The sequence below is a fragment of the Carlito syrichta genome, unplaced genomic scaffold (assembly GCF_000164805.1).
Source record: "Carlito syrichta isolate Samal-C Ts95f unplaced genomic scaffold, Tarsius_syrichta-2.0.1 Scaffold303007, whole genome shotgun sequence".
NCBI lineage: Eukaryota > Metazoa > Chordata > Mammalia > Primates > Tarsiidae > Carlito > Carlito syrichta.
In genome coordinates this window covers 110,522-127,712 of record NW_007247103.1, presented here as the reverse complement: position 1 = coordinate 127,712, position 17,191 = coordinate 110,522, and the positions used below count along the sequence as shown (strand labels likewise).

Below are 17,191 nucleotides of genomic sequence, written 5' to 3'. Positions count from 1 at the left end.
GTGTATGGTGATAGGTAGGGGTCCTGTTTCAATATTCTGCATGTGGTCAGCCAGTTTTCCCAGCACCATTTACTGAATAGATTCTCCACTCCCCAGTAGTTGTTGGTGGAGGCTTTGTTGAAAATGAGTTGGTTGAGAAATTGAGGTTTTGCTTCCAAAATCTCTATCATGTTCCATTGGTCTGTATACCTGTTGTTGTACCAATTGCGGGCTGTTTTGATTGTGATCCAGTTTCTCTGAATCCTCACAGCATTTGGTATTGCTGCTATTTTTCATTTTAGCTATTGTAATGTGTAATAATATCTCATAATGGCTTTAATTTGCATTTCTCTAATAGATAATGATGTTCAGTGTGTTGTCATGTGTTTATCTGCCATCTCTATATCCTCTTCTTTTTTTTTTTTTGAGTTGGAGTCTTACTTTGTCGCCCAGACTGAAGTGCAGTGGCCGCTCCCGGTCACTGCAGCCTCGACCTGCTGGGCTCTGGCAATCCTTCTGCCTAAACCTTCCAAGTAGCTGGAATTACAGGCATGCGCTACCACGCCCGGCTGGTTTTTTTTATTTATTGTAGAGATGAGGTCTCACTACCCAGGCGGGTCTCGAACCCGCGGGCTCAGGCAATCCACTGCCTACCAAAGGCACAGGATTACAGGCTGAGCCACTGAGCCCGGCTCTTATCCTCTTCAATGAATTGTTTTTTCATACCTTTTGCCCATTTTCTAAGGATTGTATTCACTAATGATGTTTTAAGAGTTCTTTATGTGTTTTCCATATGGTCCTTTTAAAATTTTTATTTATTTATTTATTTTTGAGTTGGAGTCTCACTCCATCGCCTAGACTGCAGTGCAGTGCTCACAGCCACCCCAGCGTTGACTCAGGTGATCCTTCTGCCTCAGCTACCATGCCCAGCTAATTTTTTTTTTTTTTTGTAGAGATGAGATCTCACCATGTTCCCCTGGCTGGTCCTGAACCTGTGGGCTCAAGCAATCTCACCTTGGCCTCCCAAAGTGCTGGGATTACAGGCTTGAGCTACTGCGCCCAGCTGATCCTGTTTTTAGATATGCTGTTTGCAAATACTTTCTCTTAGACTGTAGTTTGTTTTTTCTTTCCCTCAGTAGAGGCTTTCATAGAGCCAAAGTTTAAAGTTGGCCGGGCTTGGTGGCTCAGCCTATAATCCCAGCACTTTGGGAGACCGAGGCAAGTGGTTTGCCTGAGGCCGAGGGTTCGAGACCAGCCCAGGCAACTTGGGGAGACCTCATCTTCACAATAAATAAAAAATTAACCGGACATGGTAGTGCGCGCCTATATTTCTGGCTACTTGGAAGGCTAAGATGAAAGGATTGCTGGAACCCAGCAGGTCGATGATGGGGTGGCCGTGAGCGTGCCACTGCACTCCAGCCTGGGTGGTGGAGTGAGACTACAACTCAAAAAAAAAAAAAAAAGTTTAAAGTTTTGATGAAGTCTAAATTATCCAGTTTTAAAAGTACATCACTCTTTTTTGAGTCAACTCTAAGAATTCTTCACCAAACCCTAAGTCTCAAATATTTTCTTCTAAAGATATTATAATTTTACATTTAAATCTGTGACCTGTTTTGAGTTAATTTTTATAAGGTATAGGGTTGATGTTCATGTTTTTGCTTATGAATATGCAATTGCTTTAGCACCATTTATTGAAAAGACTGCCCTTTTTTATTGAATTGCTTTTGCACCTTTGTTAAAAATTAGTTGGCTATACTTGTGTGAGTTTGTTTCTGGCTACTCTGTTCCAGTGATCTATGTGTCTATCCTTCAGCCAGTACCACTCAGTCTTGATTACATTAGCTATATAATAAGTCTTAACATCAGGTAAATTGATTTCTCCCACTTTCTTTTCCTTTTTTTTTTTTTTTTTTGTTGAGTCAGAGTCTCACTCTGTCACCCAGGCTGGAGTGCAGTGGCATGCTCATGGCCACCACAGCCTCGACTTGCTGAGCTCAGGTGATCCTTCCATCTCAGCCGTCCAAGTAACTGGAACTACAGGCATGCGCCACCACACCCAGCTAATTTTTTGATTTTTACTGTAGAGATGAGGTCTCGCCAAGTTGCTCAGGCTGGTCTCGAACCTGTGGACACAGGGAATCCTCTCGCTTCTGCTTTCCAAAGTGCTGGGATTACTATAGGCATGAGCCACCACGTCCAGCCTGTTCATTGCTTTTATACAAAATTGCAGTTGATTTTTATATGTTGATCTTGATTTGGAGATTTTGTTGAACTTACTTGCTAGTTATAGGAATTTTTGTAAATTCCTTGAGATTTCCTACATGGATCATCATGTCATCTATAGATAGGGACAATTTTATTTCTTTCTTTTCAACCTATATGTCTTATTATAGTTATATTTCCTTCTTTTTCCTTATTCTATTGGCTAGAACTTCCAGTATTAAGTTAAATAGGAGTGATGAGAGCAGACATCTTGCCTTGTTTCTCATTTTAGAGAAAAAACATTCAATTTTTTATCATGTGTAATCTTAAACTTTGGTAGGCTTTTAAAAGATATTCTTTTTTTTTTTTTTTTTTTTTGGGTTGGGGTCTCACTCTGTCACCCAGACTGGAGTGCAGTGGCCGCTCCCGGCCACCGCAGCCTCGCCTGCTGGGCTCCGGCGATCCTTCTGCCTCAGCCTACCGAGTAGCTAGAATTACAGGTGCGCGCTACCACGACCGGCTCATTTTTTGATTTATTGTAGAGATGAGGTCTCGCCAAGTTGCCCAGGCGGGTCTCGAACCCGCGGGCTCAGGCAATCCACTCACCTCAGCCTCCCAAAGGCAGGCTGAGCCACTGAGCCCGGCTTAAAAGATATTCTTTATCAAGTTGAGAAAACCTACATATTACTAGTTTTTTGAGTGCTTTATTTCTTCAATTAAGTAATTGATACATAATAGATGTACATATTTTGGAGTACATTCATATAATTTGTAAAGATCAAAGTAGTGTAATGGGATAGATATCCATCAGTTCTGAGTGTTTTTATTGTGATTGGGCATTGAGTTTTGTCAAGTGATTTTTCTGTGTCAGTTTTTTGGTTGTGCGATTTTTCTTCATTAGCCTGCTAGTATGAGGGATTATACTGGTTGATTTATGAATAATGAACCAGCCTTGTGTATTCCTGGGATAAGCTCTACTTGGTCATGGTGTATAAATTCCTTTTGTATGATGCTGAATTTTGTTTGCTAATATTTTGTTAAGGATGTTTACATTTAATTTTTTTTTTTTTGAGTTGGAATCTCACTCTTGTCACCCAGGCTGGAGTCCAGTGCCATGTTCACAGCCACCGCAGCCTCAACCTGCTGGGCTTAGGCGATCCTTCCACCTCAGCCTTCCAAGTAGTTGGAATTACAGATGTACAACACCATGCCCGGCTAGTTTTCGTGATTTATTGTAGAGATGAGGTCTCACCAAGTTGTCCAGGCTGGTCTCAAACCCAAGGACTCAGGCAGTCCTCTTGCCTTGGCCTCCCAAAGTGCTGGGATTACAGGCTGAGCCACAGCGCTCTGCCTACATTAATTTTTAAAAATTAGTCAGATATGGTAATTAGACCTGTAATTCCAGCTATTCAGGGAAGAGGGAGGATTTAGTGTGCTCAGAAGTTCGAGTGTCGCCTGGGCACCACAGAGAGAGGGTCATCTCTTAATTTTGAAAAAGATGTTTATATCTATATTCATGATAGATACTGGTTTGGAGGTTTCTCCCTTTCTCTTTTTTTAGTACCATCTTTGTCTAGTTTTGGTTTCACATGAAAGATTGTGAAAGTCTTCATGAAACACAGTGATAATGACCACTAAGTCATGGAGTGAATGAGTTGGGGCATGGGAACATCAAAAATGATCTAGTAGGAAAAAGGAATTTGGGGAGTTGGGAAAGAGAAGTAGTGTTGTTTGATTGGAAATACTGTTTGGGTGAGTGTAGGGCAGTGTACTGGAGCAGATTCAGTAAGGGGAGGGGAAGAAGTCAGGGTTGACTGTTAGAGTCGTTAGTTTATGGAGAATCTTAGTTGATGATGATGTGGTAGGGCTGGGACTATATTGGCTGTAGTGAAAGGATTAGCTAGGCGTGTTAGGGAATGAATAGGAGAGGTAGATCCTGGTCCTGGAGGTGATGGGGAGATCAGGTGGAAGGGACAGTCTTGAGCAGGAAATTGGGCACCTCTTTCTGGGGCTGCTGGGAAGGAGGAGGTGTCATTATGGGGAGAAATGGGTCCTTAGAAATAATATTAATGTCACAGAATGGCTAACACTTTGCTTGGGAGAAAGGGGGTACCCTAGGGCTACAGGAATAATTGATCTGCACAGAAATGGAAGCAAGTTCTCTGCTGATGCTCTCTTAGAATTAGAGCTATTTAGACCCTTAGACCAATTTTGGGAGTTTTGTCTGTTTTTGTTTTTGAGACAGACTGATGGGGACCACAGGTAGGCAGTCGGTGTGGAAACTCTTCTTTGAAAATTCTCAAAAATCAGAAGCTTTGGAAGGGCTTGCAGTGAGCTGCTGAGTCTCAATCCTGTCTAGCATTGGCTGTGAGAGAGCCTTTGCTCCATCTGTTGAGCCAGTGAGCCACTGACCACCCACTTATAATCAGCAGTTCAGGTTTAATCTCCAGATTAAGGCTGTACAATCTGCACAGTCTCTCCCAGAAAATAGAAGAGATGGGACTCTTCCCAGTTCATTTCATGGTTCTGATACCAGAACCAGACAAGAATCAATTTCCACCCCTAGCAAAGTCATTCCTCTTCCTCATGCCTCCATTGTGGGACTCTCATACAGGATGCTGCTCTTCTTGTGGGGCTGTGCTGGCACTCAGGGAACTGTTTTCTGTTCTTGTTGCAGCTGCAGCCGACTCCGGCAGGTTCAGAGAATCTTGACCCAGAGCAGCAAGTCTCAGCCCGACGGGATCCTCTGCATCCTAGGTCAGTGCCTTTAACAGAGTGGGACTCAGTGCTGGGACAACTTGGCTTTTTTTATTCACAGGAAGAATATTAATAGTATACTATTTTACAATTGTTAATAGTATAATTGTGAAATAAGCTATGAGCTAGTTCCTTCTCCTGACTCTTGTTCCCTGAAATCTGTTGCTGCTTTAATGAGGTTGGATGAGATATCAGTGAACTAGGGAGCTGTTACCATTTTTGGAACTCCTTCTGGCCATAACCCTGTCCTCTTAGCTTCCACACAGACAGCTACCTCCTGTCATTGACACTTCCCTCTTGCCCAGAGCCATGGTACTGGGACTTAACAGACACCTAGAAATCAGGTAGTATATATACTTGAAGGATTGAGTGGCAGTAGTGAAGACCATATCATTTAATTTCCTTTTTATTTGTCTCTGATTCAGCCCCACTAGACTGTAAGCTTCATGAAGGTTATTTGTGGCATTCATCACTGCATCCCAGCATCCAGAACAGTGTTAGGCTTTGAGCCTCATATTTGTGAAATGATGGTGTTTGTGGTTCCATTCACTTGTCCTCTTCTTCACATCACTAGGTTCTTTTTAAACCACCTTACTCTGCCTTTGTTTGATCCTGCATGTTTTGATAAAGATCTCTTTGAGAAGTGGAATATTTTTCTGACCTCTATTCCTGGGCCAACTGAAAATATTCCAAGATCTTTAATGAGTCATGGAAGGACTTGGACTATATTTCTGATTCCTTCTGTCATCAGGAATTGCTTTTCAGAAATTAGATCCTCAGTAATCTGTGCGGTTCAATTGTCTCAGCTATATAGATATTGGAATCCAAGTAATAGTACTTGATGCTGAGGCCTGATTCTTTCACAGAGAGTTACTTAGCTTGGCTTCTGGCACAAACTGGTCTGAGTGGTTGCCTTTAACTTGACCGTCAGGGTTTTCCTTTGCAGGGGCAAATTACTGGGGCTCATTTGCTCTTTGCAGTACAATACAGCTGATCAGAGCCTTCTTTGCTTTGCAGGAATCGATAGCAGGTACAATGAAGGCTGCAGAGAGCTGGCAAATTATCTTCTGTTTGGTTTGTACAATCAGAATACCAGCGATTTTGAGAAAACAGGATTTTCTGAAGAAGTTCTAGATGGTAAGTATGAATCAGTAAACTTTGTGTGAGAGAAGAGCGAGTGGTTTATTTCTTTGAATCCTTGTTTCATGGTCTTTTAGTGGAAAAATACAATCAAATTTAAAATAGCCCAAAGCCCCAGTAAATTTTTGCCTTTTTAAGAATGAAAAATAGCATATCTTCTTTGCTAATATGTTAATATGTTCCTGTTGGTCACCTAGCAACAAGTAGTTTTCAGAATATATTTACTGGGTAATTCAACTTTAGGAAAACAAGTAAATATCAGTGTTTGGCTTTATTTTATCTTGGCAAAGTACTAGTTTTTCTCTTAATTGCTCACTGCCTGTACACACTGAAGGTTCAGATTATGTGCTGATGTCCTGGGAAATCACCTTCAGCTGTGAGGTAAGGATGGGCCTACGGGCTGCTCCTCCAAGGAGGACTTCTTATGGATCATCAGCTGAAGAACAAAGGTTCTTTGTCCTGCTGTCTTTGGGAATTGTTTTCTGTGTGACTTTAATTCATGACGATGCCTGTGACTACAATGCAGCCTTTCTGTTTACATCCCCCTTGCCTCAGCGCTGAGACACTCTGCCTGTGTTGCTGCTGCTGTGGGCTGTTGCCCAGGAGCCATCTCTGATATCACATATTTAGCATCGTGACTTGTCTGCCAGATGGGTCAGGAGACACAGGACTGGGCAAATAAAACTGGACAAGAGACAAACAGCTCTTGTGAGGCAGCCAGGGAGACATGAAAAGAAACATCTGATGTGGAATAATATTACTGTGGCTCCAATGTAGTGGTTCTCAACTGGGGGCAGTTTTATCCCCCAGGGGGACATTTAGCAATGTCTGAAGATGTTTTTGATTGTCAAAACTGGGCAGGGACATGCTAACCCTTCTGCAACGCAGAGGACAAGCCCTACAGCAAAGAATTAGCTGATCTAAATTGTCAGTACTGCCAAGGTTGAGAAACTCTGACACAGTATGTATGAAAATTCTTCTGTGGTAATGTCCTTAATAGTGTTTATCTTTCTAGATTAATTAAAGCTTTCCTTTTTATTAGGAAGTGCAAAAAGAGTAGACTGAAATGGTCCTTTCTGTTAACTTTTTTCAATTCAAATTTGGTTTCAGATTTCAATTTCAACATTTTTTTCCTTAATATGTATGATATCTGCTGGTTTGAAAAAAATTGATCTTGGCAGCTAATACCAGCCTCACATTTCACTGCAGCCAAGGATGCTAAGGACATTACAGTACTGAAATTAAGGAAATAGTTTAAATTCTCAGAGGTGTCCTTTTTTGCTTACCTTTGTTTTTATCTTTTCACCTAGCACAGTGGGTACTTGGGAAATGAGCATTTTCCTAAAAATTAATAAATTCATTTTTTAAACCCAAGTAGTAAGAAAGCTGAGATCACCACATTTCTGCATTTTGATCTCTGTATGAGAAGGAGAAAGGCCAATGTGAGGAATTTGTTTTTATTTTATTTTTTTTTGAGTTAAACTCTCACTTTCACCCAGGCTAAACTGCACTATCACAACTCACCACAGCCTCAGCCTCCTGGGCTCAGCCTCCTGGGCTCAGCCTCCTGAGCAGCTGGGATTACAGGTGCATGCCATCACGCCTGGCTAATTTTTTTTTTTTTTTTGAGTTGGAGTCTCACTCTGTCACCCAGACTGGAGTGCAGTAGCCACTCTAGGCCACCGCAGCCTCGACCTGCTGGGCTCTGGAGATCCTTCCTCCTCAGCCTTCCAAGCAGCTGGGATTACAGGTGCACACTACCATGCCCAACTAATTTTTTGATTTATTGTAGAGATGAGGTCTCGCTGCCCAGGTGGGTCTCGAACCCGCGGGCTCAGGCAATCCACTCACCTCAGCCTCCCAAAGGCGCGGGATTACAGGCTGAGCCACTGAGCCCGGCTCTGATTTTGATTTCTATAGAGAACAAGGTCTTGCTATGTTGCCTAGGCTGGTCTCGAACTCCTGGGCTCAAGCAGTCCTCTCTCCTTGTCCTCCAAAGTGCTTGAATTACAGGCATGAGCCACCACACCTGGCCAGGATTTATTTTTAAAAGAACCTTTTTAAAAAGAGTTTACATATTCATCTCATTCTCATATGCTTTCTTCTTTCACCTGACTGTATACTCTGTGAAACTTTTATTCATAGTGATAACATCTGAATTCTAAGAGATTTTGAGAATGCTTAGTTAGGTTTAGTAGTTATTGTGTTATGTCTTTAATTGGGATCCTAATTCTTTTTTTTTTTTAAATCAATATTTTTTATTATGATTTTGTGGGGTACAGTTAAGGGTTAGGTGTACAATTACGTTTCATTCAGGCACCCTGTTGATAAGAGGTGTTTTCCCATCCCCAGACAGATATTTGCTACTGTTAATCCCATCCCCCTCCCCCCCTATAGTTTCCCAGTACCGTCAGTCATTTTCTTATAGTATTACATTGGATGTTCAGGGTCCATTATATGAGTGAGAACATGTGATACTCAGATCTTTGTTTCTGTGAGAGGTCACTCAGTATTATAGACTCTAGTTCCATCCAGGTTGCTGCGAAATTCATGATTTTGTTCTTTTTTAAGGTATGTTAATACTTTAGTGTAAGTATAATATATACCAGAAGCCCTCAGTCTCTCCAAGTGACATCAAACTCTTAATAGTGTGGCCTCAGCAGGTGGTCTACAAATGATTCAGGACAGGGCTCTATGGAGGGAGGGTGTGAAGAAGACTCATATACTGAGAGATGAAAGGGAGCCACCCTTCCCAATCTTTGCTACTCTTTGACTCTAGAGAGTCAATGGTGAAGAGGCTGCTGCATACTGGGTTCCATGAAGCACTCTGGACTTGGCCAGGTGTGAAGCTCAGAGTGACTTAAAAGGCCAGAATCATGAAACTTTATTTTAGGAGGCCTCTCAGCTGTGTGGTCAGCTGTGGTCGGTATTTATAGGGCTTACACTATGTTTTCATAAAGTCTGGTCTTTCACACTGTATTACTGTGTCAGCATTGCCGGATACCTGCTGCATCAGGTATTCCCTCCCCGTCCCCATGCCTGTGCCTTCTCATCTCCAGCTACTTCTAGTTTCATCTTGTTAGAGTGAGGCCTGATGGCTCTGGTTTCTGAGGTGCTATAGAATGGAGCCTCTGATTTTCTTTTGGAAGTGTGACTACTTTTGTTCTCAGTGGTCAAACTGCTTTAATATTCCTGCCGCATTCCATGGCTTTTCTGTTTACCTGGATTTATTTGCACCCTTGGGATTGCTTTATTTACTTGACCCGCCAATGTTGATGGCTATTTCTTAAATCTGTGAGCTGCTAATCTATTTACAGACCTCTTTCCGCTTGCCTCTGCTTCCTTCCTCCCAGCCTTTCCTGTATACAAGGTTCACCTTCCCCCATGGTAACTCTCCTAAAGCTGACAGGCAGTGTCCTTAGATCCACAGTTGCCTTGAGCCAGATGAGCCAAGTGCTTTAGACACTGATGTCTGAGGGAGAACTAGTATTTGGTGCTGTTTTCCTGCCTCAGTAGCTTTAGATTGTAGGATTTCTATTTGGTGTTCATCTCTGCAGTGAAGAACATGGCCATGTTTAGTACCACAGATGTGACTATATAAACTCCATTCCTTAGTAAATGGAGGTTGTTCTTTTGACTTATTCTGCACCTGCATTGCCATACCTAGAAGGCCATAGTGGTAGGAGCATTGCATGGGGATTTGGAAGTTCTTGCTGTCAGCACTTGAAAGTTCTCTTTGTCACTTTGAAGCATATTGCCTAATTAAATAATTTTTAGTTTAGAGTTTTGTTATTTTGTCTCTGCTTTTACTAATTAAGTGGGCAGAAAATATCTCACAAAAATGCCTTTGACAACCTTCTGTTTTGATTTTTTCTTACAGATGTAATTATATTGATTAAATCGGATAGTGTCCATCTGTACTGTAATCCTGTAAACTATCGCTATCTTTTACCCTATGTGGCACATTGGAGAAATCTGCATTTCCACTGCATGACTGAAAATGAGGTGAGGAGAAAAGATAGAATAGGTGGTCAGAGATAATCTAGTATTCTTTAAGGAAAGTGTTGATCTGGAACAGGAGGCCCCTGAAACAAATTGCAGAGCATGGTTATACAGAAAAGGTTATTGGTTTGAAGTGGAAAGTTTTGTATTTCATTATGAGGCTACGTAATAGATAAACTGTATGCCTGAGGGGACAAAAGGGGGCTACCTTCCTGTCCTCCTTCTTGATCACCAGCTGGAGCCTTGGCTCTCAGAGGGTCAGTGCCTAAGCACAACCCTGGGAAAACTTTTTAAGCTTGTATTTGGATTTCTTGGTATATGTTTCTCTCTTCCTTTGGTCCCTTTTCAAGGGTTTGGCTGGAAATCAAATTTGATTTGAGATTTAGGAGTCCTTGGAAGTTGTGACCCCGTATTGGTCAGGGATCCTTTTTTCTATGTGAGTGTTTGGGGGATTTGGGGGGTGGGGGGAAAGCTTTGTCTCTTGGATTTAGGTCTTCTGATCCATTTTGAGTTGATTTTTATGTGTAATATGAGATAAAGGAATGACAAGTATTTCTGACCAACAAATGTAAACGGTTGGCTTTGGAAGCACCCCCTTGGGTACAGTTATCTATAAATGTCAATTTGGGACAACTTATTGACAAAATGGACAGACTTTGCATGATGTCTCATCAAGACTGTTTTTCTTTTAATTTCCCTCTTCAGTATGAAGATGAAGAAGCTGCAGAAGAATTTAAAATTGCCAGCTTTGTGGATATGGTTCGAGACTGTAGTAGAATTGGCATTCCTTACAGCTCTCAAGGTGAGTATCTGACAGCAAGTCATCTTAGAACCTTGCTTGGATGGTGTGTGAATCAAATGTGCCTACTTCTCCTTTCATTGGAGGTATTCAGCTGGGAAACCCTTTGATCTATTTTTATTAAAGGATCGAGCAGATATAAATTTGAGGACTTTCTGTGCAAGTTTGTATTCTTTTTTTTGAGTTGGAATCTCACTATCACCCAGACTGGAGTGCAGTGGCTGCTCCCAGTCACTGCAGCCTTGACCTGCTGGACTATGGCAAGGCTTCCGCTTCAGCCTTCCAAGTAGCTGGAACTACAGGCGCGCACTACCACGCCCGGCTAATTTTTTTATTTATTATAGAGATGAGGTCTCACCAAGTTGCCCAGGCAGATCTCGAACCTGCGAGTTCAGGCAATCCACTCACCTCAGCCTCCCAAAGCGCGGGATTACAGGCTGAGCCACCGAGCCCAGCTCCAAGCTTGTATTCATAACTGTGAAGTTTCTGCAGCAACACAGCAAGCTACCTATAGTTAGGTAGAAGAACTGATAACAGAATTTAGCATAATTGACATGTAGTCTGTATCACTTACTGTACAAAGAATGTAGATGTGGGGCTTCTTGGTAATAAGAATAATAATTTGGATAGCTGTTAAAAAATAGCCGGGCTCAGTGGCCCAGCCTGTAATTCCGCGCCTTTGGGAGGCTGAGGTGAGTGGATTACCTGAGCCCATGGGTTCGAGACCCGCCTGGGCAGCGAGACCTCATCTCTACAATAAATTGAAAAGTCAGCCGGGCGTGGCAGCGCATACCTGTAATTCTGGCTACTTGGAAGGCTGAGGTGGAAAGATCGCCGGAGCCCAGCAGTTCAAGGCTGCGGTGGCTGGGAGCGGCCACTGCACTCCAGTCTGGTCAACCGAGTGAGACTCCAACTAAAAAAAAAAAAAAATACACTGACATGTTAAAAAATGATGTGTAAAGTACAGGGGAAAAATCAACCAGTTTAGCAGTGCTTATATTGTAACAACAACAAAACCTTATACATTGAAACTATTGTTACAAGAAAATAAAATTTTTGATATGATAGTTTTTCCTTGAGGAAGTTGATTGGCTATGTTTCTTAAGGGAGAGGAGCCAAGTTTGGATCTGTTAGTAGTTATTCTCACTAAATGATGCAAGTCAGTTGTAATAGACTATTTTTTCTTTACTTAAGAAACCAGAATGTGAAACTATTCTGTAGAGAAAAAACTTATATAACTTGTTAATGGTTTGAATTTTCCTTGGCTTTCATTTTGTGTTTTTGTTTCAATGTCTAACCATTTTTTCTGTTGAATATTTTGCTACCTGAGGCTCTGGTGACCATGTGAGAAATGATGCCTGTTTAACCACATTAGATCAGGTTTAGACTCTCATATCCAGCACGGTATTTGATATGTGCTTATATTTGATTCCTCTAGGTCACTTGCAGATATTTGATATGTTTGTGGTGGAGAAGTGGCCAATTGTACAAGCCTTTGCCCTTGAGGGCATTGGAGGGGATGGATTTTTTACCATGAAATATGAGGTATGTATGGAAAACAGTATGCCTGTTTTTTGTCTGCCACTGGACTGTTTTTATGAAGAGCCCATCATGTGGGTGTGCATTATTATCACACTCTGAAAAGCTGGCAGTTACCTCCCAAGTGCTTGGAACAAGATAGAAGACTTGAAGTAGAAAACAGTTGCTGCTTAAGGGTAGTCCCCAACTGAGCTCCCATGTCCTCTCTTCTTGGAGTTCCTCTTTATCCATCTTTTCCTTTCCCCATTCTGAGTTAACTGTTCTTCTTAAGCCCTGAACTGACTCCTCTTATAGCTTTTATTGTCCTTTATTACACATTTGTCACACTCACCCTGCCCACCCCATCTCTAGACTGAAAGCTCCTTAAATACAAGAACAGATGCTTTTGTTGTCGGTATCTCAGAAATTTATGAAATTTGAGAACTATTCAAGAGCAGTGAAAGGGACTGTGCAGAAGGTGTATAAGTAAAATGTACTGGAAGAATAAAATGATTAACTTTTGTGGTAGGGACAGTGTCTTTTATTTCACTGTTTCTTGCATCTAGGAGATGACCAATAAGTATTTGTTAAGTGAATTAATGAGTATGTGTAGGAGACGGGGTCATCTGGAATACAGATAGGGAGGATGGCATAGTAGGTTAGCAGCACGACCGTGAGCATCCATGCAATCCCACTGAAAAGACTCGTCTCAGTGCAGGAAACCAGAAAGGAGCAGTATTATTATGCTAGAAAATGGGACATTCTATAAGGAAGAGAATCAGTGAGACCTTTAGAAGCAAGGCACAGAACTAATTCTAGCCCCTCCTTCTGATAAGTACCATTGTCTCTAGGAAATGAGTGGAGGCCTGTCTGATAGAACCACATCACACCTCTAAAGTGAGGCAGCATGGGTTGTAGGGCTGAAGGGAAGCTAGCTTGCCACTTCAACTCTACTTTTTCTGCTTCCAAACCATAGTATTCTCACGTTAATTACTCTTCAGGCCAGATGCGTTGGCTTGTACCAATCCCAACACTTTGGGAATCTGAGGTGGGAGGATCACTGGAGCCCAGGAGTTCAGGGCTGTAGTGAGCTTTGATTGCACCACTGCACTCCAGCCTAGGTACAGAGCAAGACCCTCTTGAGCTATGATTGTACCACTACACTCCAGCCTGGTTACAGAGCAAGACCCTGTCTCTAAAAAATATGGTCATAATTAAAAATTTAAAAAGAACAAAGTTTATAAAAAGAGAAATGAGATATAGCAGGTGAGCAATCAGAATTGAAAAAGGAGATGGATGACATATAAGAAAAGATTGTAAGATGCCTCAAAATTGATTAGTACAGTGAAAATTTGCTTTAAAAAATAGAAGTTGGGTGCGGTGGCTGATGCCTATAATCCCAGCATTTTGGTAGGTGGAGGCTAGAGGATTGCCTGAGCCCACAGGTTCGAGACTTTGCCTCTACAATAAATAAATAAATAAATAAATAAATAAATAAATAAAATAAAATTAGCCAGGCATGGTGGCACACACCTGCAGTTGCAGGTACTTGGAGGGCTGAAGCAGAAGGATCTCCTGGACCCAGCATCTCGAGATTGCAGTGGCCATAAGCGTGCCACTGCACTCTAGCCTGGGTGACAGAGTGAGACTCTGACTCAAAAAAAAAAAAAAATAGAAATCAGATTTAATACATTCCAAAAATCTAATCAGTTAACAAATTTGAAAAGCTATTCCAGAATACAGAGAACAGGGCCAAATAGATTAAATCAATAAGGAAGAAGATGATAAAATGGAATACAGAGAATGGAAATTGATTATATTGTAGTGAAGAAATTAATTGAAGATTGTCTTGTAATAGTCTGCACCTCCCTCTGCCACCCTCCTCTCCCCACAAGAGTGATAAGCCACCAGGCATTTATCAAATGCCATCTCCACCCTAGCAAAACAAAGAACAGAGGTGGGTGGAGATTCTTTAAAAAAACTGAAACACAAGGTAAGACAGATTCCATTGGCTAATGTAGTTTTTGTTGCCTGAGAGAAAAGCTCTTCACATTTTGGCATTTAGAATATAAGGGCATAAGAGTCTCCTGCCTGCCTGCTCTCAAGAAAAAAGTGTCTAGGTAGTTGATAAGCTGTGCTGAGACCATAAAGCTTCCAGTCAACCTTCCCATTGCTTCATTTGAAAATACGAACAGGAACTGGGTGCAGTGACTCACGCCTGTAATCCCAGCACTTTGGGAGGCTGAGGTGAGAGGATTACCTGAACCCAGGTTTTCAAGACCAACCTGGGCAACTTAGCAAAACCTGGTCTCTACAATAAATCAAAAAAATTAGCCAGTGTGGTGGCACACATGTATGGTTCCAGCTACTTGAACTGTTGTGGCAGAAGGATCACCTGAGCCCAGCAGGTAGAGGCTGCGGTAGCTATGAAAGTGTCACTGTACTCCAGCCTGGGCGACAGAGAGAGAAAATATGAAGAGGAAATCAAAGATCACCAGACATTTGATTAAACACCTGTAACTCAAAAAGATTTAAAAAAAATTTTTTCAATATCATTTCATTAAGGCCTCACAGATAATTTAAGGTATAAAAGAAAAAACGTAAGACACATTCTTTTAGAATGTTCTATAATTTGGCAATTATAGAACAAGCATATAGTTTAATAAATGAATGTATGGAAAATAAGAGCTCAAGGAAATTATAATTGACAAGAACAATAAAGGAGCTGAGAGGTAAAGTTAGGAAAATCCTTTAAAATATAGACTGAAAACATCAAGTAGCTAGAAAGTATGAGAAAAAAGTTAAAAGACTTTAACTTTTAGAGTTAAACTCTAAAATATAAATGTTTAAAGACTAACCTAAGAAGTCTACTCTCCAACAAGTAGAATTTCCAGAAAAAGAAGGCAGAGATATCACAAGGAAGGAAATTTTAAAAGTAAGTAAATACATATTTCCAATCATAAGGAGAAGTAAAAACTTTTAAATTAAATACCATTAACCAGTGTGAATGGGAAGGAAAAAAATTTTGAATCTAACTGTGGCTTTTTGAACACTAAGGATAAAATAATATCTTAAAAAGCTTTCAGGAAGAAAAAAGTCACTACAATAAGACAACAAGAACTAGATTTCTCTTCCCAAAACAACCAATAAATCCCCTCAAAACAAAAACCCAACCACAAACAAAATACATGAAACAATGGATTTCAAGAAACTAGGCCTCAGGCAATGAGGAATAGTGATTCCCTGAGATTATAGAAGCAAACAAGGTGAGCCCCCTGAGTGCACTAGCTTACTACTTTGAGAAAGTTCCCAGACCATGGCACAGGGAGGGAGCTATCCAGGTGGAACCCAGTGTACCCCTGAATTAGGAGATGCAGCTGAGAGTCTGGGGAGACCGAGGGAGCTGGAGTGCTAAAGAGGGGAGAACTATGCAGTTTCCCAAGATCTGTAGAGATTCCCCTGCCACCACCCTGAGTATTTAGCAGAATATTGATTAATGCAGTCACTTGTGCAATAACTTCCAAGGTCGAGGGGTAAGCCTTTCTGAAAGGATTCAAGAACAATACCTGACATGGGCTTGGGACTGAGAATAGTGTCTGTTCTGACCAGTTAGATAGAAAAACACATACAGGCATACCTTACGTTATGGTGCTTTGCTTTCCTGCACTTTGCAGATATTGCGTATTTTACAAATTGAAGGTTTGTGGTAACCCTGCATCCAGCAAGTCTGTTGGTGCCAGCATGTGCTCACTTCATGTTCTGTGTCACATTTTGGTAATCCTCACAATATTTCACATTTTTTCATTATTATTATATCTGTGATGGTGATCTGTGATCAGTGATCTATGGTGTTACCGTTGGAATTGTTTTGGGGTGCCACAAGCCATGCCATTTAAGATGATGAACTTAATCGATGTGTTGTGTGTGTTGACTATTCCACCAATCAGCTGTTTCCCTGACTTTCCTCAGACTTCCCTATTGCCTGAGACACAACAATATTGAAATTGGGTCCCTTAATAACTCTACAGTGGCTTCTCAGTGCTCAGGGGAAAGGAAAAGTCATACTTCTCTTTAAATCAAAAGCCAAGTGAGGGAAGCGTGTCAAAAGCTAAGATAGGGTTGAATGCAATGGCTCACGCCTGTAATCCCAGCACTGTAAGAGGCCAAGGTGAGAGGATTGTTGGAGCTCAGGAGCTTAGGCAACATAGTGAGACCTCGTCTCTAAAAAAAAATTTAAAAATTAGCCAGGCATGATGGTGTGCACCTGCAGTCCCAGCTACTTGGGAGGCTGAGGCGGAAGGATTGCCTGAACCCAGAAGTTGAGGCTGTAGTGAGCTGTGATCGTGCCACTGCCCTCTAGCCTGGATGACAGAGTGAGATCCCGACTTAAAGAAAACTAAGATAGGCCAAAAGCTAGGCATCTTGCGCCAGTTAGCCAAGTTGTAAATGCAAAGGAAAAGTTCTTGAAAGAAATTAAAAGTTACTCCGGTGAACACCCACATAATAAGAAAGCAGAGCAGCCTTATTGCTAATATGGGAAAAGTTTAAGCGATCTGAATAAATAGTCAAACCAGCCACAACATTCCCTTAAGCCAAAGCCTAATCTAGAGCAAGGCCCTAACTCTCTTCAATTCTGTGAAGGCTAAAAGAGGCGAGAAAGCTGCAGAAAAAAATTTTGAGAAGTTGGTTTAAGGAAAGAAGCTGTCTTCATAACATAAAAGCACAAGCTGAAGCAGCGAATACTGATGTAGAAGATGCAGCAAGTTATTAAGAAGATCTAGTTCACTCAGTTAA

The 17,191-nt window shown here is 41.4% G+C and overlaps 1 protein-coding gene across 3 annotated transcripts in view; it reads left to right on the top strand.

The window, feature by feature from the left end:
• CUNH20orf194 (chromosome unknown C20orf194 homolog) overlaps positions 1 to 17,191 on the top strand; it is a 141,554-nt gene that overhangs the window by 23,676 nt on the left and 100,687 nt on the right. For 2 of the 3 annotated variants that reach the window (XM_021712002.1, XM_008057407.2), the window contains exons 2-6: positions 4,859 to 4,938; positions 5,956 to 6,075; positions 9,959 to 10,083; positions 10,786 to 10,882; positions 12,318 to 12,424. In XM_021712002.1, the coding sequence (XP_021567677.1) occupies positions 4,859 to 4,938; positions 5,956 to 6,075; positions 9,959 to 10,083; positions 10,786 to 10,882; positions 12,318 to 12,424 (529 nt within the window). Of the gene's footprint in view, positions 1 to 4,858; positions 4,939 to 5,955; positions 6,076 to 9,958; positions 10,084 to 10,785; positions 10,883 to 12,317; positions 12,425 to 17,191 lie in introns of those variants that run through there. The other variant, XM_008057408.2, reaches the window with a different exon arrangement.